Source organism: Metopolophium dirhodum, chromosome 7, assembly GCF_019925205.1.
Source record: "Metopolophium dirhodum isolate CAU chromosome 7, ASM1992520v1, whole genome shotgun sequence".
In the NCBI taxonomy this organism is placed as follows: Eukaryota; Metazoa; Arthropoda; class Insecta; order Hemiptera; family Aphididae; genus Metopolophium; species Metopolophium dirhodum.
Window position 1 is genome coordinate 14,347,639 of NC_083566.1, and position 24,967 is coordinate 14,372,605.

The 24,967-nt window shown below is 28.5% G+C and overlaps 1 protein-coding gene across 1 annotated transcript; it reads right to left on the bottom strand.

The window, feature by feature from the left end:
• Nucleotides 1-256: 256 nt before the first annotated feature.
• Nucleotides 257-9,296, bottom strand: LOC132949200 (peptidyl-alpha-hydroxyglycine alpha-amidating lyase 1-like). Its single transcript, XM_061019966.1, has 9 exons — nt 8,832-9,296; nt 7,782-7,857; nt 7,115-7,364; nt 6,755-7,047; nt 5,559-5,756; nt 5,127-5,345; nt 4,963-5,058; nt 3,886-4,014; nt 257-815 (listed from the first exon to the last, which is right to left on the bottom strand). The coding sequence occupies exons 1-9, from the start codon at nt 9,003-9,005 to the stop codon at nt 628-630; spliced, it is 1,623 nt and encodes a 540-aa protein (XP_060875949.1). The 5' UTR covers nt 9,006-9,296; the 3' UTR covers nt 257-627.
• Nucleotides 9,297-24,967: the final 15,671 nt, after the last annotated feature.

Consider the following 24,967-nt stretch of genomic DNA (forward strand, 5'->3'; position numbering starts at 1 on the left):
AGGGGGTATATAATATATATTCACGTTATTGGGATACAAAAGCATATCCCAGGAGAGCCAGTGAATCGGTGGACTAGCAAAGGGTAAGGCCAGAGCCAAATGATATCTTCCTCGGAATGACATGGATCCGAGATTAGAAGGTCAATTAACATAATTTTATGCGGGCGGACGGGAAAAAAGAAAATAAGGAATTGAACAGAATATATATATAAAGAGGACCTTTTATAATCCAACGAAACATAAAATACAAAGCAACTATTTAAATCCCTTTCTTTTTATTTTTATTTTAATAATCGTTTATATTGTTACAAATAATATTTTGAACTTTGTTCGGTTATAACATTGCAATAGTATAGTATGATAATGATATTAATAATAATAAACATAGACTTAAAAAGTGTTGTATAGTGTGTGGTGTGTACCTACTGTATTTGTATAATATGAGGTCGGGTACTCGGGTCTATAAAAACATAGACGTTTGGCTCACAAATATTGGGGAAGTCTTCTAAGTATAGGTCCGTTGAAAAACGGTGTTACAATAAATTAATAAATACAAATAATAATAATCGTAACGATAAATCGAATCTACTAACACGATATTTTATTATTATATTAATATTTCAATTATTAAGCCCTCACGTTCAGATCGTTGTTATCGTCGTCGTCATCGTCGTCGTCTTCGCTCACCTCGACGGTCGCAAGTTTTTCGAATCCAGCTCGTTGTTTCTTATTGAATATGTTGCCCAAAGTAAATCCATCTGCAGCGTTGAGTGTCCGAGGCTGCCATCGACTGAAAGCTGCGTCTTTCCGGTGAGCTGAAACAATACAATTGTATGTAATAAATTGAAGTGGCGTCTGCACGTACGCATAATCGTATAGGGTAGGTATATAATAAAAGAAAGTAGTTATATTTTATAAAATATGATATTAATTTATACCAACGCTCCTGTATAACGCAATCCTGTATATACAGTATGGTTCTTTTATCGCTATAAAAAAGTCATTTTTATGGTAAGTAAATATGTTATTGAAAACATTTTTTTTATTTTCATAATTTGGAATCATAACATAACACAATATTTATTAAAGTAGTAAGAAATATAAAAATGATAATGATAAAAAAAATGTTTTCAAAATCACATATTTACAAAATATATTTAAAAAAAAAAATAAAAATAATATTTACATAATCACTATATAATATTATATTATAAATTAAAACAATGCAACTCAAGTCACATTCCAATCAGGGATGTCAGTTGAGGAACTCAGTCTTGAATTGAACATAATATCTAACTTAGGTTGGATACTTATTTTACCGTATGACATTTTGTCATATAAAATATAATAAAATACGCTGGCTTATACAATCAATCAAAATGTGTATTGGCGATCATCGTTTAAAATAAAAGATATTACGCTGACACAAAATATATACCTACAACTCCAGCCATACTAAATGTTAGGTCTACCCAGCTACTAAATGAGTATGGATGTAGTATGTACTAAACAAATAAAATCGACTGGGTATAAATAGACCAATGGTATTACGTTGAAAAATATTTTTTTTAAATTCCTTGTGGCTTTTACAGGTAACAGGTATAATACCAATTATTCGGTAAATATCTTATACCCACAACCACAGTCATAATAATAATAATAATACAACTGAGTAAGATGTAGACGTATATAATACCATGAAAAAAAAATGTGCTAGTTGTGGAAAAAATTGGCTTGGTCAAAATATTTTCCACCTTACTAAAAACTTAAATGACGCTCTGATTCGAATTGTTTTCAAATTAAACATACAACACAACTGAGCAGTAAAACATTTCTGTGTATATTAATTATTATACAATAGTAATACATCGAATATATTATAAATATATGACTGCCGATTTCTACGACCTACTTGTGCAAGTGTTTCAAATTTTCCGCGATTCTATAAATTTGAAAATAAAATTTTATATTTTGGTCACCACCTTAATTATAATACTTTTCCACTAATCAACTGCCCGATAACTATTTAGGTGGGAGGAGGGGGGGGGGGGGGGTGATAGGGCATATTATATCGAAAAAATGACTTCACGAGAATAGTCTTGTAGAATTGTCGGATTTTGATAACTAGGTATTGTTTTATCTGAAAGAAATAAACTTCCTACAGGCCGCATCGAACTCCGATTTTTTATTTTATTTCAAATAATGGCATATTATAATTTATAAAAAACACTTAAAATTGTATTATTTTTGAAGATATATTATAAAGTTTGAGAATAAAATATTGAAAAACTAATAACAAAATAATTTAAACTGGTGAAAGCCACTGAAAAGTAAGTATGAAAATACAATAATATTATATTAAATTAAAATTAGTAATTAACTATAAAATAAATATTAAATACCATACCTAACTAAATTTAATTTAAAATAAAATATTATATTATATTGAACTAGGTGTTTCAATAAATACATATTTTACAAAATATAAGAATTAAAGATTCAATCAACCATGTTTTAAAAAAATATTAAAGGAAACTATGTTATATTGGTGAAAATGTATATGAAAAAAAATATTATATAAATCTGTACCCAGCCCAAAAACATATTCATGTTAAAATATCTGCATAAATTACATTTTGACATATTATCATCAACGTTTATACATTATATGTAATTTAAAACCTTTGAGAAAAAAAATAGGAATACAAAATTACTTTCCTGAAAAAATTCTATACAATATATTTTAGTGGTTAGGCGTTAGGGTAGGATCTAATAATTTATATAATTATTTAAAATGTATTAAGTTTTTTAACTTCAAATAATAACAGAAAAACAAATTTAAGAAGTTATTATATTATAAGAATCTTATAAATAAAATGATTTGAATAATTTCAAATATTATATTTAACTTCTATGGTTGCCATCATTTAACTTTATAAAATAACTTTTTAAACTATATTTTATTCTGTAGATTCTGTTTATTTTGTACTCTATTATAGTAGGAATGTAGCATATAAACAGAAATCTTTGTTTAAAAATGTTAGTTATATCATTAAATCAAACATTTCTTACTTTGTATGAAATCACAACTGTTTTTGTAACCTAATTTCTGATCATCCTTGTTAGTAACATTATTATTTTAAATTTGAATGCAAAACGTATGTATAAAAACATTTTACTTTAATGCTGATTTTTTTTTTTTTCATTATTTGTGGAATTCTTAAATAACTTGCTAAGAAAAGGAAGTCGCAGCGACAGTTAGAAAACACATGTCCATCATCTCTAAAGAGTTTAACATTTGTAACATCAGGGGTGAATAAAGTTATATCCTAAGTATAATTTCTGATCCACAAAATGTGTATAATGTATATTTAGAAACGCATTCAATAAAATATTACGATCCACTGTGCATGGCTATCACAGATGGGATAAAAAGTAAAAACCTTTATTACCTATATTCTAAAACACCACTAATTTATTTAGGCGCTTAGACATAGAATAAATTAAATAATACGTATAACACATAAATATGTATTAATATTTTGATAAAGACAAGTTTATATCATAACTTGACTAAAGTACAGGCGCCTAACTATCATAGAAACCGATAATGTTCCTTTATTGTAATCATTACTTTCATTTCACTTTTATAATCATCAAATTGTATAAAAAAAAAAATATTCAAAAAGTATTATAATTGAGCAATATAATAGACTATAAACATAAAAAATATATGCAAAACATTAAAGTATAATTTTAATCACTAGAACTATTTATAATGAATGAAAACTATTCACAGTATTATAATGATTATTTTATTTATTATAAACTATTCAAGTTTAGAGTAGAGTAGTAGAGTAGGTACTAGTTTAGTAGAGTACTCACCTATTGACTTAGTTCGTGTGTATATTAAAACCGTTACAAATATAGCAGCAGTGAAAAACAAACCAACAGCAATTATTAACATGATCAATAAAATTTGTTTTCCAGAATTTTCTCTTAGACCAGGACAATCTAAAAAAATACAAATACAATAATAATAATTAAACTTTATAATAGCAGCCAATTTTCAAAAGGAAATCAGTATTAAGTTGCATAATTATTTATATTTATTTGTTTTATATTTAAGACTGAATTGTGTTTATGTGATTTTACATAAGATACAATTTTAAGTGAATTAATTAAGAAACCCTACCAATCACTGTAACCTAGCCTTTGTTGTTTAGACATTTAATAATCACAAAACTAATTCTTTTTTTTAGAATTAAAAAAACTAAATTAAGGAATTAAAAGTTAAAATAAAATATCCACATCATTCACACCACTTGGTATAAAAAAATGTAATTGTTAAATCTCCATTGTTAAAAAAAAAAGTGATTTGTTTTCATTATCAAATGTCATGAAAGTGATAACCCGATTTGGAGTAGTATATTAAAATGTTTAACACAATGTATTAAAATAGAATTTCTTAAATGTAAAAATAAAATAATTGTTACAAGAAACATTTTTCAATTAAATGTCTTGTTAAATAATAAAAAATGTAATTATTAAAAGTGCAGTTAATTTGATTAATAAATTATAGATTATAAATGAATATATTAATTAAATTATAAAATCTTAAAAATTAAGGAACATTAATAAAATAATAGTAATGTACACTATATTTAATATTATGTGTATAGAATTTGAAATTGTACTTAGTTAATATATCTTAAAATGTTCCAAGAACCTGTAAATAAATTATAGAATCTAAATTTATAGAATAAGTTACTTTTGTAAAGTTTGTTTTAGAATTGTTTCAATAGAAAATTTAGATAAGTGACATGTCACAAGCTATGACATTATGTTTCCCAACAAATTGTATAATAAATAATGTAATAATATGATAAATAATATATTTTATAATACAAACAAAAACATTTGATGTTATTTTAAAATAGTCAAATTTATAATTGTATTTACTTTCTAGCACGTTATATTTGTTCAACAATAATTCTTGCTCTGAAACATTAAGTGTATCAACACTTTTGTTTAGAAATTTGTTTTGAATATCTGAATCTAGAACATAGTAAGTACAATATTACAAAAAAATAATTAAATTAAATTAATTACTATTATTTACCTACCTAACACAAACTTCCGTATATGAGATCTTATAAGTTCCACAACATAAACAGATGTTCCATCTGGGCTTACAGCCATGTCATGAGGTCGTGAAAATTCGTTATCTCTAGGATGGAATTGTCCAATTACTTCCAATGATGTAGCATTGATCACAATTCCTTGTGCTAATGTCTCAGTTATTACATCCATATTTTTATCGTTAAGTACATAAAATAATCCACCTAAACATAAACAAGATATTTAAATGATTAAACACGAAAACAAATTGTATATACACATACAAATGTGTATACAAAATAATACATTTAAAGTTCAATATATTTTTTATCATATTATTGTAACATTTCCAACAAAAAAAGTAATACCTACAATAAGTATTATTATTTTTTAACTTTGAAATAATTATTTATTAGCCATTAATAAATTGTATGTACCAGCCATTGGTGAATACGCAACACTAAATAAACGTTGAAATAATTGTGGATTAATTTCAAAATTAAAGGTTCCATTGTTGGTATTAAAACATAATACTCTGCTATTTTCACGATCGGCCACACATATCAATTCTTTGTCTTCAGCCAATGTCAAAGCATGTGGGATCCACAGTTGGTAAGGAGGCACAAGCATCTCACCTTTAATTATATAAAAATTAACATCACTAAATTTAAGGAAATAATTTAACTAAAAACTTGTTTTTTAGTTAGCAGTACCTACTAGTAGGTATTTAGTTTTTATTAATACAATTATGTATACATATATGTAACTCTTTTAATCCTTTAAATGTTAAATACTTTGTAGCTAATTCAATGCTTAGGTAGAAAAATATGTAATACACAATGTATTAATAAAAATCATTAAGTATTCCAAACAATGTTTGAAAAATGTATCATTGAAATATAAGTATGACAAAATCTTTGAAACACAGTTTTATTATTTTATTGAGTAATGTTTTTTATTTGTTTCAAATTCATTTTTTTTTTTTATTTTTATTAATATTATTAATGTGAAGAGTAATTTATTATAATAATTATTTATAAAATAAATTGCTTGGTGAGAATAATATATTTTAATAAATTTATCATGACAAAACAAAAAAATCCCAATAAAATATAAAATACCTTTTTTACCATTTGAAACGAAGGTTAAGGGAACTGTTTTTGCATTGCTTCCCCAGCCTCCCCCAACATTTATTGTAAAAAGAATCAATACTGTACATTATACAATATAATACAATACCATACGATATACGTTATAACAATTAGTAAGCTCTAGCTAGCATGGTCATGTGTGTGTATAACACTTATTATACATGTATACCTAAAGATAAATGTGTTTACTTTATAACGTATTGTTCTGAAATAAATTTAAACTGTTTGAAACTTCTGAAATTTTATTTACAAAGATATTCAATTTAAGTTTTAATTCATTACACACAATTAATAGTTTTTTTTCAACATAATTACAACCAATAATTAAAAGAAACTAAAATAAACAAAAAAATTAAATACTATTGAACGAAATAGTTAGTTATTTTTTATAAATAAAATTTTAGTCTACATGTTTAAATGTTCTCAATTTTAGTAAATAGGCTGCATTTGTTTATAATAATATGTTACCATTTTGTATCAACCTGTGACTATAGTGGATCGACCCCATTCCAACAGTACTCGTCCTTCAGCAGAAAATTTAATAATACGCGAATTACAATATCCATCTGCTACATAGAATTCACCACTAGTTGTTACAGCTACTGATGTAGGTTTGCAAAACTTGTCTAAGTCTTTCCCAGGTACAAATGCAGTACCAAAAGTCATTAATAAATCTTCAGAGTTAGGGCCAAATTTGAAAACTTGATGGAGAGCAACATCAGTCAACCAAACATTATTTTCATGATCAACAGTAATGCCATGAGGCATATAAAATCTATAACAAAAACCATGTATGAACTATCTTCATTACAATCATTAAATACTTTTAAAACACATTATACCTGTGACTACCCCATCTTTTAATTATCGAACCATTTTTTGGATCCAGTACAACAACTACCTGTTCAGAAATTGGTCCTTTATGTTTTTCTCTGTACACATTGTTTTCAAAAAATGTAGTTTGATTCCATTCTCGATCGCCTCTGTGAAATATATATACAAAATTGTCTTTGCTTATGGAAACACCAGATATTTGCCCAATACTGTTATCTATTTGTTGTGGAAAAGGCCATTCTGAAGATTCATGCAAGTCTGTAAAAAAAATCCAAAACTTTAAACAAAATAAATAACACAATTCTGGACATAATATTCTGTTGAGCACATATGCAGAGGCCAAAGATAAATTTACTTTTGTGTGTATGACATATGACATTTAATACCATTATTATATTATATTTGTATACAATTAATATTTAATATTAGGCATTAAATAGCTATCAATATTTACAATTATTTCAACTAATAACAATCATTAATCATAACTACCTATATAGTTTTTAAAAATCAATATGTTCTAAATTAAAATACATTTTTAATATTTAACAGAGTGATTTATAGATAATTCAAAATAGTCACCAAACAAATCTTGCATTGACTCTGCATGGGGAGGGGGATTATATTGGTAAAATATTTGTTTCTAAAATGAGTGGGCATCTGATATGTACTTACGAAATTGGTGAAAAAAATCAACATTTGAATTATCAATATTATCCAGAGTATGTCCCATTTGATTCTGACCGTAAGGCTAAAAATAAAACAAAATAATATGTTAGAATGTATTAAAAAAAAACTACTATCTATCTTTACATTATACATGTGCATAATCATAATAGATAAGATGTACTCTTGTAGTCTGGTCGGATATGTAGATACAAATAAACAATATCAATAAGGAATTTCAGTTGTTTTTTAATATTATTATACACGACATTGCATGATAGATATTATAAACATGTCAATGTGCAAGTACCTAGTTGGATACAGGATATAGGATATTTAATATTGTGTACTTTGTATTATAAACAGTGAAGTAAAACAAAACTTATATAGGTAAATGCTAGAATGTGATTTGTACATCATGTTGGAAAAATCAAACGAATATCTACCTTAACTGGTTTCAACAAATGTAAAATGATGCACCAGTGTGATGTTGAAGAGTAAAAACAATACCTAAGGTACCTACCTAGAAGAAGAAGACAACTGAAATGTAAGTTGTAACAGATGTTATCAACAATAATTGTATTGCGGTATAATTATTGCACTGTAACTATTAGATAAAAAAATTAACTATTGGTTGATACAACTAATGAGTTATCGGGTAGGTATTTAAATTTAACTTGCAACAATAAAATTCATGTAACCTTGCTCAACGCAAGTAGGTAATAGCATCAGTTTGTACTTAGATTAATATGATGTTAAAAAGTACAGCTAATTGTGTTGAAAATAATATTATAGTATTAGCAACACATTTGTGTATGCAGTTGGTCAGGAAAAACTGAAAAATAATTCAAAGATTTCACCCAGATCCAAACATTGGTTCTTACAAGACGACCAATAATACACGGGGGTTGGTGACATATGGCCAGAAAGTACAAACCTCTTAACTTCTACCTAACTGGCGGCAACCTAACACTTCCAATAAGCAATATTATTATATGTAATACATCCGTGCGACCAACGACGGCAGGGTACCGTCGATATCATCAGACGCACTCTCACCTGGCCGGGGTCCATCTGCTGCAACTGGACTGATATCTGTTGCGGCTGCAGGTCGTCGGTCGCCAGTGACTGGTAGTCGCTACTGGCCAGATCGGACACCAAACCGGCGGTGGCGGTCAATATGCAACAGGAACCGCATGCGACAAGCGCGGTCAGGGCGGCGGTGACCGACATTGTTGTCGTGCCCGTGCGCGTCCCACTGGCACCACTCACCCCGACGTCGATGACGGACACAGGAGCATCACCGTCGGAATGGCTTCCTGTCGACGGATCGGCACGCACAGATTGATAGATCCTGGCGACGCACACACACACACACACACATACAACAGCTACAGCAGCCGCCGCAATCTGTGGACTGTGGCACTCAAACTCGACGGCAGCCAGCGGATCAACAAGTCCGCCGTTATCATAGCGCGCGTGGGCGGACTGTGGTTTATCTCGGCGGATCAATAGCAACGTTAGTCGCTACCAGAGATTAACATAATGTATTATGTATAGTGTGTTTATATATATATACGGGCCCCGCCCCAAGCGCTATCTGCCCGACTCGTTCGCCTTTGGACACCGTTCAGACGTTCAGTCCGCAGTGGCGCAGTTGGCTCCAGCCGCGCACGGATAGCGCCGCCGTAATAATTTGGCGCAACCACTGAACAGCAACCCCCTGGCGGGCGCAATAATTATCGTATAATTTTCTAGAACAATTTTCACACGAGTTTTAATTTAATTCGTTTCGCGTATTTTGGTCGGGGCAAGTGTCATACACTAATATCTGTGAACAAATTCCGTTGACAGAATCAAATTATTTTAATTTATCATGATTTTACAACAGAACTTCAAAGTTTTTTTAATATGCCTAGCCGCCTACCTATAGTCAATATATATATATATATTAGTTTTTTTCCATACATTAACTTTTTAGAGGATGTCAGTGTACGTTTTCTCTTTCTGGCACACGCGCAGCATAGACAAAACGCATTAACGCAGACTCGTTTTTCTATGTTTTTTAGTAATCTTACAGTAAAATCACTCATTATTAGGTACAAAATAGATTTTTTATTTTGTTCGTGCAACAATGCCAAAAAAGCATATCGCATTTGTCTCGTTTGATCATGTAGCACATTCCCCTTTTGCAATTTTTCACGAGAGAAGTGCTTATAATGCCTAATCAGAAATCGGCTAATAGGTACCTACCTACCTACCTATATACTCATTTGCATCATAGAATTAGAAAAATTCATAAATTGAATGGTGAATGAAGATATAAATATAAATTAATATTGACTTACCAAATTTGAAACGATTTTGAACAAATGATATGTGAAAACTATATACCTATAAAATAACGATTATCGATTTCAAAAAATAAGTATATAAGTAGAAAACTGAGTAGGTAAATTTTCACATAATATAGTGATAACTGCTGTGTTTGATATCCTACAATATAACATTTTAATATGTACAACACTCAATTAGTGTGAAGCTTCATAATTTTTATGAAATCAACTTCGAAGTTGAAAATTTGTACTTTTTTATAATCCGATCAGGCACTAATCCCATTAGGCTCTTATTAAATGGGTATCAATAATTACAATTATTTTAACTAATAAGTAATAACAATCATTAATCATAACTACCTATATCATTTTTAAAAATCAATATGTTCTAAATTAAAATATATTTTTAATATTTAACAGAGTGATTTATAGATAATTCAAAATAGTCACCAAACTAATCTTGTATCGACTCTGCATTTTGGGGAGGAGAAATATATTGGTAAAATATTTATTTCTAAAATGAGTAAGTATCTGATTTTTTTTTCAAAAATTTAAAAATTATCAAAACATTTTTTTAGGCAAATAAGTTTTTTAAATTTCCAAGATAGCCATTGTGTTGATTGTATTTTTAAAAACAGTTCAGAAGAAAAAAATATTAAAATTTAATGAAAATCGCCCAAGTTAGAGCTAATTATTATTTTGAATTTCTAAGAATAATAGTTTTGTTACCTATGCATACGACATTAGCAAAATACGATTCGCATGCTTTAATCAGAAATTGGAACGCTGATATTTTATAAATTCAAAATAATAATTAGCTCTAACTTGGGCGATTTTCGTTAAATTTTAATATTTTTTTTTTAACTGTCTTAAAAAATACAATCAACAAAATGGATATCTTGGAAATTTTAAAAACTTATTTGCCTAAAAAATTGTTTTGATAATTTTTGAATTTTTGAAAAAAAATCGAATATTATGCTATTCAATCAGAATTTCCATACTTGATACTATTAAACTTTAATTTAAAAAACTGCATTTAAACATATTGATTTTCCGCGGAGATACTAAAGGTGATACGGGATTTCTGGGATATACTGCGCAGTATACTATATATGTAGAACATAACTATTTGCATTGACTAGTGCACTATGGTCTATAGAGTATAGATACTACGAGATAATATAAATATTGTTTGAAACATGAATAGGGGGTAGGTACCTTGTACCTACCTACAGGTATATATACAGTAGGAAATATTACAGAATTGGAGAATTGGAGAAACCTGTACCGATACCCTTAAGTGTTTATTTACTGGTGCTGTTACCCTAAAACTCTACGGGAAAAAATGATATACAAAATATATACAATGGTTAATAGGTACCTACTATTAATATTATGATAATGTTATGTGAATGTAGGTTTATCTTGTGACTTGTGTGGAACCTGACGGTTTGGCGATTGGGTGAAAAATGACAGTATACTGCAGTATAGTACTAGACAATAGTATACCTACTATCATTAATTATAATTTATATTCTATATCTTATAAACAAATAGTATTTATAATCAATTCTACTGTTATTATACTTACAGAATTAAGAGACGGTAGGTAACATAAAAACCGAGTCATCCATCGCGGCTGCAGTCGGACTATCACAATTATTTTATTTTTGTAAATTGTATTGTTTTCTTCGTTTTCGGATATCGGTAGGTACCTATGGATTACGACGAAAAAAGCATTGAAAAAAAGCATTACAAATGACGAATATAGCTTTAGGCAAAAACATACAATTTCTAAAGTGCCTAGGTGGGTATGGCCACCTATCCGCCATGCCAGTCCACCCCTGTAGTTGGTATGCGTATCAGCTATTATTAATGTAATTTATTGAAATTATTTAATTGTAATTGATTTAACTGAAATATATAGATAAAATGTTTTTAATTACTTTGTTATAATTCTAATATATTTTATTCCAAAGAACTGTTCGAGTCCAACGCATAACGCACTACCATAAAGTAATAATTTAGTTTATATAATGGTCTCTGAAAATGTAAGTATGTAACACGCAACACACGTCCACCCCACACCCGCCAAAAAGCCTAAAACATATGGGTCAGCGCCCAGCGGCATATTATATCTGCCGCTGACCGGTCTCTCCCGCACACACACACCGCCTTCATGATATGAATGGCCTCACACACGACAAACATAACCTTTGTTAATATTATTGTTTTATTTTTGTATGTATTGAATGTGTTTTGTGAGTTATACCATTATTAAAATTACGTACCTATCGACGTGTTATCGTATAAAAACGTATTATTCATGTAGGTAGGTACCTATATTATGATTTATGATGAATTTCACTACCTACACCGGCGAACCGGGCTACACACAGAAATGTAGGTGTTATGATGACCCATATTAATGTGTTGATAGTTGAAATCGGTGGCCAAGGAGTTCAAAATAACAATCTTAAAGTATTAATCCAAAAACATTTATCATGACAATAATTAGAATCCATAACAAATATTGAGAATAAATGATATTGATATTTATTTAGACCATTCAAACATTAATAGGTGTCATGTTAACCACGACCGTATTAATGTTAGGGGAGCAGGGGTCTGCAATTATGTTTTTATTAGTTTATTTTCTATAAATGTCAATAATATATTTTTCGTCGAGTCAAAAAGCTTAAAAATGTAATACAAGGTGACTCATAAGTTATTACAATACCAGTTGAAAAGTATTGAAGATACATAATATTATATTATGCTCAATTTTTTTTTATTAGTATTAAAAGTTCAAATATTTAAAAAATGTATCAAAATCTTGAGAATTTGCAAACTATTTTTGGATAAAAATTTATAAAATGTTCAATTTTAGATTCTGAGCGGAGCGATGAATGTATTGATTTTACAATGATGTGTGGTTTTTTTTTTTTTTTATTATTTTTATTTTTGTGTCTGAGGACACCATTTAGAGCAGTAAAAATGCTTCGATTTTCTTCAACAGTACCTTTTCTGATAGGAAAGTGAATCTAGTTGGTGCTTTGGGATAAAAATTTCCCAGTAGTTTTCAAAAGCGACGTGAAAAACAAAAGAAAAATTAAGGAAAAACAGGAATTTTTACACAAAATTGATTTTTCACAAAATTGAATTTGGTTTTTGGTGTAACTTTAAAATAAATGACCGTAGATACTTGAAATTTTCACTGGTTGTTTATATTTGCATTTTCTATACACTATAACATTTTCAAAATATTTTGATTTATTTTGAACTGTTTAGGGACATTTTCATTTTCCATTTTTTTTTAGTTTTTTTTTCTAAAGATATCAATAAAATTTTATTTGTTGGCTAAAAAAGCTTGAAAATTTAATAGAAGGGTCCTAGTATATTGTTTCAAAGGCAGATAAAAAAAAATATTAAAAATCCTTTGTCACAGTTTTTTTTTTCTAAGCATTCAAAGTTCATAAATTGACAAAATATGGAAAAATCATGAAAATTAGCAAATTATTTTGAGTTAAAAATTCGTAAAAATTTTTCTTTTTAAATCTAAGGTTTTAAAATGTAATACAAAATTCCTTATAAGCTTGTATACCTTTATCAAAAAAAAAAAATGTCTATAAGAAAGTCAAATTAAATTTTTATGAGCGTTTGAAATTCAAATTTTTACAACATTGGATATTCACTCGATTTCTCATGTAGCGATTTCCTTATTTTGTTGTAATTCAAAAACGAACGAATTTAGATACTTGAAAATTTCACTGAATGTTTATATTAGCATTTTCTATACACCATACAATTTTGAAAATATTTTGAATCTTTTTGAGCTGTTTACGGACATTTTCAGTTTTCAATTTTTTTAGTTTTTTTTTCAATAAATATCAATAAAGTTTTATCTGTTGGGCCAAAAAGTGTAAAAATTTAATACAAGGCTCCTGATATATTAATACAATATCAGTTGAAAAATATTAAAAATACATAGGCACAATTTTTTTTTTTTAAGTATTTAAAGATCGAATTTTGACAACATTTATCAAATTTATAATTTAATAATTATTTTGTAGTTAAAATGTATAAAATGTTCAACTTTTATAGCTAAAGATTTTAAATTGAACACAAAGCTCTTAGGCTCCACGTAAATAGGTTATACATAAACTACTTTATTCACAATAATATCATCAAATATACTTGGTAATATCATAGGCTGACTGACGGTTTTCGCTCAGAATCGTTTTTCTCATACAATGATATTATATGATTGAATTCAAATTTAACACCATCCATTACAGTGATCCACTTGTAACCTACTGTGCAGCAGAGTGACATCCACTTACCCACCTTTTTTATATTATCAATTGATCTCGGCATCGATAACTATGGCTATTGTTTTTTTTTTTGTATGGTTGGTTTATGAACACGTGTTTATCTGGGCGAGGATTTGTCCTCCATCCGGGAGCTATAGCGACGCAAGATGCTGCTTGACCACAACAAGCCCATATTTTTCATATGATTATATAAACGATGTAAACCTTATATCGTCCATTGTTCCTATGCGACATCCACTTACCCACTTTTTTATAGCTAAGGATTGAAAATTAAGGTTCCTCATAAGTAGATCATATTAAATCAAAAAATCAAAAATCACAGTGTTTTTCACTATAGATATTTAAGTTCAAATTTGAACAATATCTAAACATTCTAAACAAAGAATAAAGATTTGATGTATACTTTGTTGTAATTTAAAAATATTATTCGTGGGTAGGTACTTGAAACTTTTAAACTACCTAGGTATATCGTTATATTTTACATACATAATGACATTTTAAAATTAATAAAATGCAGTTCACAAAAATTAATTCAATCTACTGAATTACTAAGTAAAATGAATTACTTTAACAGATAGCAATAATATTATAAAATAAAATATATATATAGATACTTAGTAAAGCCTATATTACAAATAAATTACTTTAATCAAAATAATATCATAAAACATATAGGTAGGTACTTGTAATTTTATAGCGTGACAGACGGTCTTCGCTCAGAAACGTCTTCGAATACAATGATTTTATATCAATGAATTTGAATTTAACACAATATCTATTACAGTTTCCAACCACATGGCACCTAATTTACAGCATCTTGGTACCCACTTGCCCATCTTTTAACTATAAATTAATTACACACTTTATAGTTTACCACTTGATAATAAATACCGAGTTTTATCAGATTTAAGTTTTACCACAAAAGAAATTCGGACTTCGGTGCTAGTAGCCAGGGGCGAACTACCCCAGCGGGACGACGGGAGATTTCCCCGTGGCCCGGCCTAATATTCATGTTCATGGCCTGACTGGCTGTAAAAAACTATTTTTTTTAGCCAGGAAGGCCCACCTAAAAATTTGCCTGCCTGAAATATTGTCTCAGTCCGCCCATATACCTATGTAGCCCACAACTTTGGACTAGGTTATTAGGAGCTTGGGACTAGTGCAAATATTTAGCAACTAACTTACCTACTGTCATATCAGTGGCGTTCAAACGGGGTGAGGGGGATAGATCCCAACCCCTGAATTTTTTTTCAATATTTATAACAATTTATAATTGTATATTCTATAATGCATTCAATTTTGTTCAATTTTTTTTCTAAAAACAAATTATCAACTATTGTAAATTTCGACAAAATGTCAAAACATGTTTATGTGTGTTTATGATATTACTATATTATTATCTAGACTCATATCTAGGAACTAGGATATTATTATTAATATTTAGTTATTTACACACAATATAATATGGGAATTATCCCACTAGATGATCGAGAATTCTCAGTTACAACCAGCTCTACACGTTCCCAGAACATTATCCCATACTGGCGATAGTGCGATCGGTAGGTATATTTTACAATATTACGTACCTTCAGCCCCAGGTCATTAGTTGGTTGAAAACTTGAAACATCGATTGCTTATTATTTGTCATAACTCATCATATTTAGTTATCACCGTGATTCGTCTTTACTCTCTCGTACTCGTGTTTTCTACTGTATGTCCGTATAGTGATACTAAAGTGTATTACTATTATACAGTCGGTGTCTTTTGTAATGTTGACTATTTTGTCTTTTTATATTTTCACAATTACTATGTCTAATAAAATAAAAATGACTAGCTATTTTGATGCAAGTTGCTCTACTTCTAAACGCTCGGTGGATGAAAAAATAAGTAAGATCACTAATATCGTTACAGAAAATCAAGTTGTGGACTTAGTGGTAATATTTTTAGTATGGCTGTTCATCGTGGGGTTATAAAGATAACATCCAACGAAGTACTGGACGAATAAGCAAAAAAAAAAAACAAAAAAATAGATTTACTAATATAATAAAAAAATAGTTAATATTATAATATATTTATAAAGTATGTATGGTAAATGGACATTTCCCCCCCCCCCCCAGGAGATTTTCCCCCGAATGTTTTAGGTCTAGAAGGACATTTAAACATTTCCCCCCGATATATTTTTGATGCGGACATTTTCCCCCCATTTTTTTTTAAAGTTTATTATTGACTAATAAATAATAATATTGAATTTAATAATACAATATTATTTATTATTTAATATAAAATTATTTTTTTTTTAAAATATAAAAATTTATAATATTATTATAAACATGTTTTTTTTATAAATATAATAGATTATAAATCTATATGTTCAATCCACCGAACTACTTAAAAAATAAAAATTAAAAAAAAAATAAGCATACAATAAAATATAATTAATAATTAATAAAAATATATAAAAATTCCAGCATAAAAAATGATACATTTTGTAAAAAACATTTGATTACTAATTCTTTTGTTATTTCTAAACACATATTTTTTAGCCTTTGGTCATATTTTTTGTTAAGACTATACTAGTTTGGATAATATTTAACAATTTAATAATTGCTTTTGAATTTGATTCAATTAGTTCAGTTGATCAAAAATATACATCTATAGTTATTAATTTATTATATTTATGAAAATATTTGAAAATGTTAGACAATAGGCAAAATAATAATTTTATATATTTATATTTATATTATTATTAAATAGTAAACTTTAAAAAAAAGGGGGGAAATATTTGCTTCAAAAATATATCGGGGGGGGGGGGGAATGTCCACGAGTCTATATGCCTAAGTAATAAATAAAGTTTGTATTTACCATAATTGTATAGATTGATATTAGACATAACCATAAATTATAATTTTAATGATAAAATAATGCATATGTTAAAAAATTAGCCATATCCCTCCCCATGACAAAATCATTTGACCGCCACTGTGTCATATACTTGAAATATCTGCTTATCAGCTTATCTTACACGCTGAGTCGACAACTAAATCGTTCATAATCTACTTAAGTACAAAATTAATGCTGTTCACTATTTCTATGGGAGCTCACGATAACAATATAATCAACTCGACTACGCAACGTTTGAAACTTTTTGTTTTTATAGGAACATTCATAAAGTCATGCCTTTAACTTCTTTGAGATAGCAGTAGCCGATGGGTCACGTCATGAGCTAACTAAAATGTATTTACTATTTTATAATGTACCTATAATATAATATTGTGTGGAAAGGTCTATAAGACCGTAACTTGAGTAGATTCGTTATTAAAGGAAAAAATGGGGCATGCTTGGTAAATCACCCTGTATATTAAACAGCATTCTATATAGACCCTTTAAAAATTATAATTCACAAATATTTTCAAACACATATTTATATTTTTGTAATTTGTTTATCCAATTAAATTTTAAATCAATTAATTAATTTTAATTAAAGTTCGTGGAAAACTTAAAGAACTCTAAATCATGTATAATTGAATTAAACTCTTACATTTCCTTATTAAAATTAATGATTTCTGATTTTGTTTTACAAATGATACTATGGTAAATAATTATTACCTAATAAAAAACAATTTATATTTTATAAACAACAATAAGTTCTAGTATCTAGTAGGTCATATAAATAAATGCGACCACTGGATGGTTTCTTCCCGCACCACATTCATGTTCTAAATTTATTGTGGCACATATTCTTATTATGCCCTTGTGTATAGATATTGTATATTCTCTAATAAAAATTAAAAAAAAAATTTATGCGAAGATTTAAAAATGTTTTCAATACCGCATAATATTGTTATTGGAATATTTTGTACAAAAATAATAAGTTTAATCGTATTACAAATTTTAAGATATACCTACATGGCTACATACACTATTACACTAACGCGTTATATTACATTATAATATATTATCATTATATTTTGCACAACGCCGACACGAAACATAATTCTACGACATCGACGTGTATATTTATATATATATATATATATGTAAACAAGATTTTGAGATGAACGTGCTTTCGTGATAACTGGTAGGTAATTAATGCGACATTACTTGTGCGCTAAGGATTTTTGAGCTGAATAATAGGAAAACAGCCTGTTTATTGGTCGAATGATAATAATCACCGTACTTAACCAATCGTCAAATAACATTAGCATAATAATTCAGTTAAAGGGAAAACTTTACTCGATTTTATCGTTAAAAATAATGAGTGTGCCTACACTAACTGCAAGTACAGTAGGCCTGTGTTAGTGTCATATACCTAATACTGTTAATACGTGTAGGTACATTTGTGTGAAATGCGACAATTTACCATAAACCGTTTTTCTAATGGCAACTCATGAGAAGTTTTCAAAGCCGCATACAAATTAAACGGATCCAACCAACCATAAGTCCGTTTGACGTTATTCCTTAAATGCCTCACAAACTCCTTGAATTTTTAAATGTTTAAAAAAATTTTAATGAGCTTTGTATTAAATCTCAACGCCTTAACAAGCGTTATGGTTTTATTATAACATTAATTCGACAAATAATAATAGACTCGTCATTTAAAAAAAAAAAAACTGTATAATTCCGAAAATATTTTATTTATGTAAATTGCGTTTAAAAGAAAAACAAATAATTAATTAGATATACAAATTGTCTAGATTTGTATGGAATTTACACAAATACATTCATAATCCATTAGTGTATACTGTATAACTATGGCCTATACCTATACGTATACGGTTAACACTAGTTCAGATTATAAAAAATAGGTACTATGTAGGTAGGTGTCAACCTATTTGTGAATACAAATAACGGATTTGCATACCGCGGACCCTTTGTACGGTGATCATAAATTGGTAACAATTTATCGCTGACACTATAGGTACGGTAGAAATAAACCGAGAAATATATTTTACAAGATAAGTTAAAATTAAATTGCTCAAAACTTTAGATCACGCAACGTTAGTTCAAAGTCGTGATTGAAATCAGTGTGAGTCTGTTTATATTTTAAAGGAGAATATAACCTATACATACACCTATAGCCTATAGGTACCTATAGGTATACTGTGTACAAATCCAAACATTTTTAAAAATAGGTATGAGTATACCATTAAAAGAATAAATAATTCAAATATTCATCGGAAGTGTTCAAAAATCAAAAGTAACCTGTTCTGGTAAAGTAACTACTAGGTAAGGACTAGGTAGGATGAATGTGCTAGTCAATTGAACAAAAGTAAAACAAAACAAAAATAATACACAAAAAACTTCACGAAAATAAAATAATAATATAATAAAATATTATACGTTCAATATTTTAACTTTTAAATTTATATATGACTTACAATAATTGACAGCAAATTTATCAAAAATTTACTAAGCCTGTAAATAGCACAAAATTACTATTTATTCCTGTTAATTAAATTGACTATACTTCTAGGCTGTAATACGCCTGTATTTTGTAATACCAAATTATGTAGAATGTAAACGTTTTTTTTTCTACCTGAAATAGTACAAACTGTCCGCCATTTACATTTTATTACCATCCGAAATACTACAAAAAGTTACTGTCCACAATTTTAATTTTTTCCATCTGACCGTACAACGTGTCTTACAACCAACTTAATTTTTCAGATTTACATAATATATTAAAAAAACTTGTATAATATAGGTAGAATTACCAAAAGCCTTATTTATGTCGAATCATTATTTGTTATACCTAATTTATGGTATTAAGTATAATAGTTTATTGTTTATACGCGAATATTTACAACTCTCATGTTTGCTTTATTTTTGGACCACAGCCGAATACTGGACAAATATTGACAAACGGTACCTATATATATTATATACCAATAAAACGGTATCCATCTCCTAACCAACGTAATCCATCTATTGGCATGTCGTATATCAAAATATAAACTAGTATATCTATTTAATCTATGGCTATGTACAGTATGCCCTATACCACTATGCCTATAGTATTACCTACAGTAGGTTTATTAATTTAAATGCATAGTACTATTCGTACTGTCGTTATGCAGCTAGCCTTCCTATACCGCTAAAAGCCAAATCAGGTTTCTAAAGTTTATCACATGGTTATATACCTATATACTTGGATACTGGACAATGGATATTGAATATATTTTCATAAAAAACAATGCAATATGCTGTATATGAATATTATGAAAAGCTCAACAGAGCATAAAAATAAAAAAATCCTTCGTTAAACCCAACAACTTTTCCGGCAAAGATGTAGGTTTAATATATTATTATAGTCTATACAGTTGAGGTATAGGTCAAACTGCAATATTTTTACTGTAGTATGACAATTTGTTTTGTTATTACAATATGCTATCTTTTATTTTTTGGTGTATTAAAATTTATAAGTATACCTATCAAATACATTTGAATTTATTATGTTTTCGTGTCATTCATAAAATTATTACTGAAATGTGAAATGATTATAGCGAATAACGTTTCGAAAAATTTTAATAATTTTTGAAAATGTTAATTGAGTTTTAGAAAACTAGGTTAAAATATAAAATTATTTCAAACATTTTAACATGTACCTAGTATAGTGTTAAAATGTCATCAACTTTTTTATTATTTCATATTTTAGATGAACGGAAATTAAAACACTCACGGCAAAACCCGAGGTGGCATCATATTATTAAATATATATTTTTGTTTATAAACAATTTGGATATTAATCATTTTTTCGTTTTTCAGCGTATTTTCTTATTATTTTAGAACATATTTATAGTAACAATATTTCATCAATAACCACAAAATACCGCTGCAATTCAAATGTAGGTACGCGGTACGCCTATAATAGGTAAATATTATGTAATAAACTTTATTAATATCGAGTCATTACAAAAGGCCATTTTCCCAAGGTGTTTATAAATTACACACATTAGAATTTCCGGTTAATTTTTGGGCCCTACAAATTCCAACCAAAATTATGTAAAAAAAGGGGTGATTTTAATCTAAGCTTGGCAATGTCAGATGGGTTAATTGTAAAGCTGGCCTAGATTTTACAGGTACCTAACTATTTATAAAATCAAAAATAATATTTTATATATTAGCAAGTAATTTTTTTGTAAACAAGATCTCGACTATTTTATAAGAAGCTAGGTAAATTTAAAGTTTGTAGTTCGGTAGGTAAGAATAATATTTATCATTTTAGTTTAAAAACCACCCTCATGGCCACATATGTTGCCTACTCAACTCGTATTGTTTTGTTCAATTTAAAATAATTATACTCATAATGTTACAATACCTAGTAAACGTAATTGTATCAAGCCATATGATATGACTTTAAAGGAAATACTGCAAGCTAAAGTTTTAATTAAATATCGTAGTACTCAGAAACATAAATGAGACTTGAAAAGAAGATTTTCTATTATAATATTTAATAGTATTTGTTAGGTACTGAGAGTAGATTTTCCCAGTATTTTTTTTATATCCAATCTGTTCTTTAAATCGAAGTGGCACATGTATATAATAATAAAGGTAAAATAAAATAATAACTCTAACCCTTCAGGAAAAGTATAAAAATGTAAGTTCCACTACCCAACAGTAATGCATAAAACACAAGGGCGTCGTTTGTTTTACACATAACCTTTGAGATGAGTGTCGGAGATTACCCACGTTAACCTTTAGACCAGACCCTTCGGTTCCAAACTATTATAAATATAACTATATAATATGAAGTTCCGAGACCACTAGATATCAGATACTTGAGATACTACAACTATACTACATATTATCCGTGTATATAATGTATAATATAATATACTATACATTGTATGAGTGTATCCACTATTCAAATTTACAAGTTATACTTAAGTTTAAATCATACAAACCCTGAAAATGCTATCAAGTGTTTTCTTTACATTTTATTAAAGTAACTGGAGTATAAAGTTATCAAAAACAAAAGTTGTTGGTTTATTATGTTATTCAATTTTTTATTGGTTTATTGAAATAACGATTTACTTAGATAGTCAGATAGAAAATTAGTGATTTGAATAATATAGGCAACCTCGTTATGATAAAATATTTTACGGTGTATTTGAAATCTGTGTAGTCATTACCAGTGTTAGGACTTATCTAGATAAATTATCCAGATAATTATTTTTTTATCTTTTATCTTATCTAGATAAATAAATATAAGTTATCTAAGCATTTATTTTAGATAAAATTTTAACTTATCTAGATAAATTTACAAGATAATTTTTTTGGAGAAAATTAGCTAGATCTGTTCGAAAATGTTTTATTTTTATTCTCATTATCCGAGGCACAAGTTGTACGTAAAATAACATCCAGGGCTAAAAATATATGACGTTATTCTGAAAAGACTATATAAATTATTCCTATTTAGTACTTATTACTTATTAGTAATTAATATTCTGTATTCGGTTAATAATATATAATATAATATACTAATTAATTTATGTAATTAGCCTATATTAGTATATTACTGTCGCAACAAATATGTCAAATTCCCAGAATTTTATAAATATTTTTAAACTATAATTAAAATACGAATAATTAGAATAAATAGAACAGATGGCAAGTTATAACCACCGCCGTCCCAAACAAAATTCCATAGAATATAATATTATTCATTGAGGAATAAAGATAAACCAGCCGTCTATTCTTTCCGTATTTGCAATGCGTCTGAAATTAATGACAATAATTTATTGATAACTGACGAGCAATACATGAGATGCTATTTATATATTTCGGGTTTTATGTTTTATATTATAAATCTATGGACTATAAACAATCTCTAAACCAATTTTAATTGCACATGACTTATAATAATAATAAACATTATTTCGTATACACAAATACATAATACTCGTAAATATCTTTTCAATGTTGTTAATTAATAATAATAATAGTACGTGACACGAAAAGTGGCCGGTGACCCCACCACCAGCCCGGCAGAACGGCCGTTAGCCGTTATTATTATACTGTGATAATACAAATAATAACATTCACAATAAACTGTAATATAGAATAGCAGCTCACTTACTTTATCTTAATTTTGTAAACTATAATCCAACGACGTAAATATTTATACAAATATTATAATTTAGAACACTTTGTATTATAACTTTGAATCACAATAGTCTATGCTGCCATGGATTTTTATTTAATAAAAGAAAAATTTATAATTACCCTTTTAATGTATTGGGTGAATAGTTTTTTTTTTAAATTTATTTAATTAACCCGTGGCAATTACAGAGGCGATTGGGTGTTGTAAGGTTGGTACGGTCGGTTGGGAACACGTGTGTGTGGCAAGGTTTTTGCGCACTACGAACTCGAGTGGTCACCCATCTAAGTACTCTGTACTAGTAGCAGCGGCTGTTACTAAGTTACTTACTCTCAATCATATCGCGTGATTGAATTCAACACCTGCGCCACGGTGAATAATTATTGATGTAGAGAAATTATGTTTATCCGCATAAAGTTAATGCTTTAACTGCACGGAAAAAAAATTGGTTATAGTAAATAGTTGGATTCTTTTTTGTTGCCTTAACGATTTATGTAGTTGTATCAAACAATGTGTTAAGTTGACAGTACTAAAATGAATTTGTTAAAATATTATAGTTGCACCAACTTATTGTATTGTAATTTCAACTATAGTCTGTACCAAATAAGAGCGCACCGCGCTGGCGCATACAAATGAATCGCGGAGCGACGTCCGGACCCCCCTGGACGGGTCTATTAGCTATGTGATTGGTCGCCTTAGTCGGCTATGATCGGCGTCGTCGACGATGTTGCCGCCGTCGGCGACGCCGCCGTACATACAGGAAATTGTAGTAACAATGCGCTATCGCGTATTACATTGCGCTACCGCGTATTACATAGTAAAATAATAGACCTTTTTTTTGTTTTTTTTTTTAAACAACAACAAGAAAAATTCAATAAACAGCGAATGCGCACAAAAAACAAAAATACGTGTTACCGCTAAAGACCGTTAAAATGGTGTGACAATATAACACACTCTGTATAAGCGGTTGACCCTGGTGGCGCTGGAACGCACGACGGTAGCGCTCTCTGACATGCGCGTGATATGACCGGTTTTTGTGCGCCGCCCGGTGCGCTCTTATTTGGTATAGACTATATACTAAATAGTATGTAAAATTTAACCACATATAATGGTTGATATACAAATATTGAATAGTTATCATAATAGTTAGCATCCATAATCAATGTCAAAATAATTTTAACAATATAATATTGTTATGTCAACCATACTAATTAGTACCAGTATAATATTATATATTATGATTATATAATAAAATTATTATACAAAACATGAATGGTTGCATCAACACTAAAATTATGTTATCATAAATATATTATATAGTATGATTGGAAATGGACAAAAATAACCACGCGCCTGTTATATTCCCGGAAAAACCTATTACCGGCGATACCAGCACACCCCGCACTCCACTTACAGCAATGTATA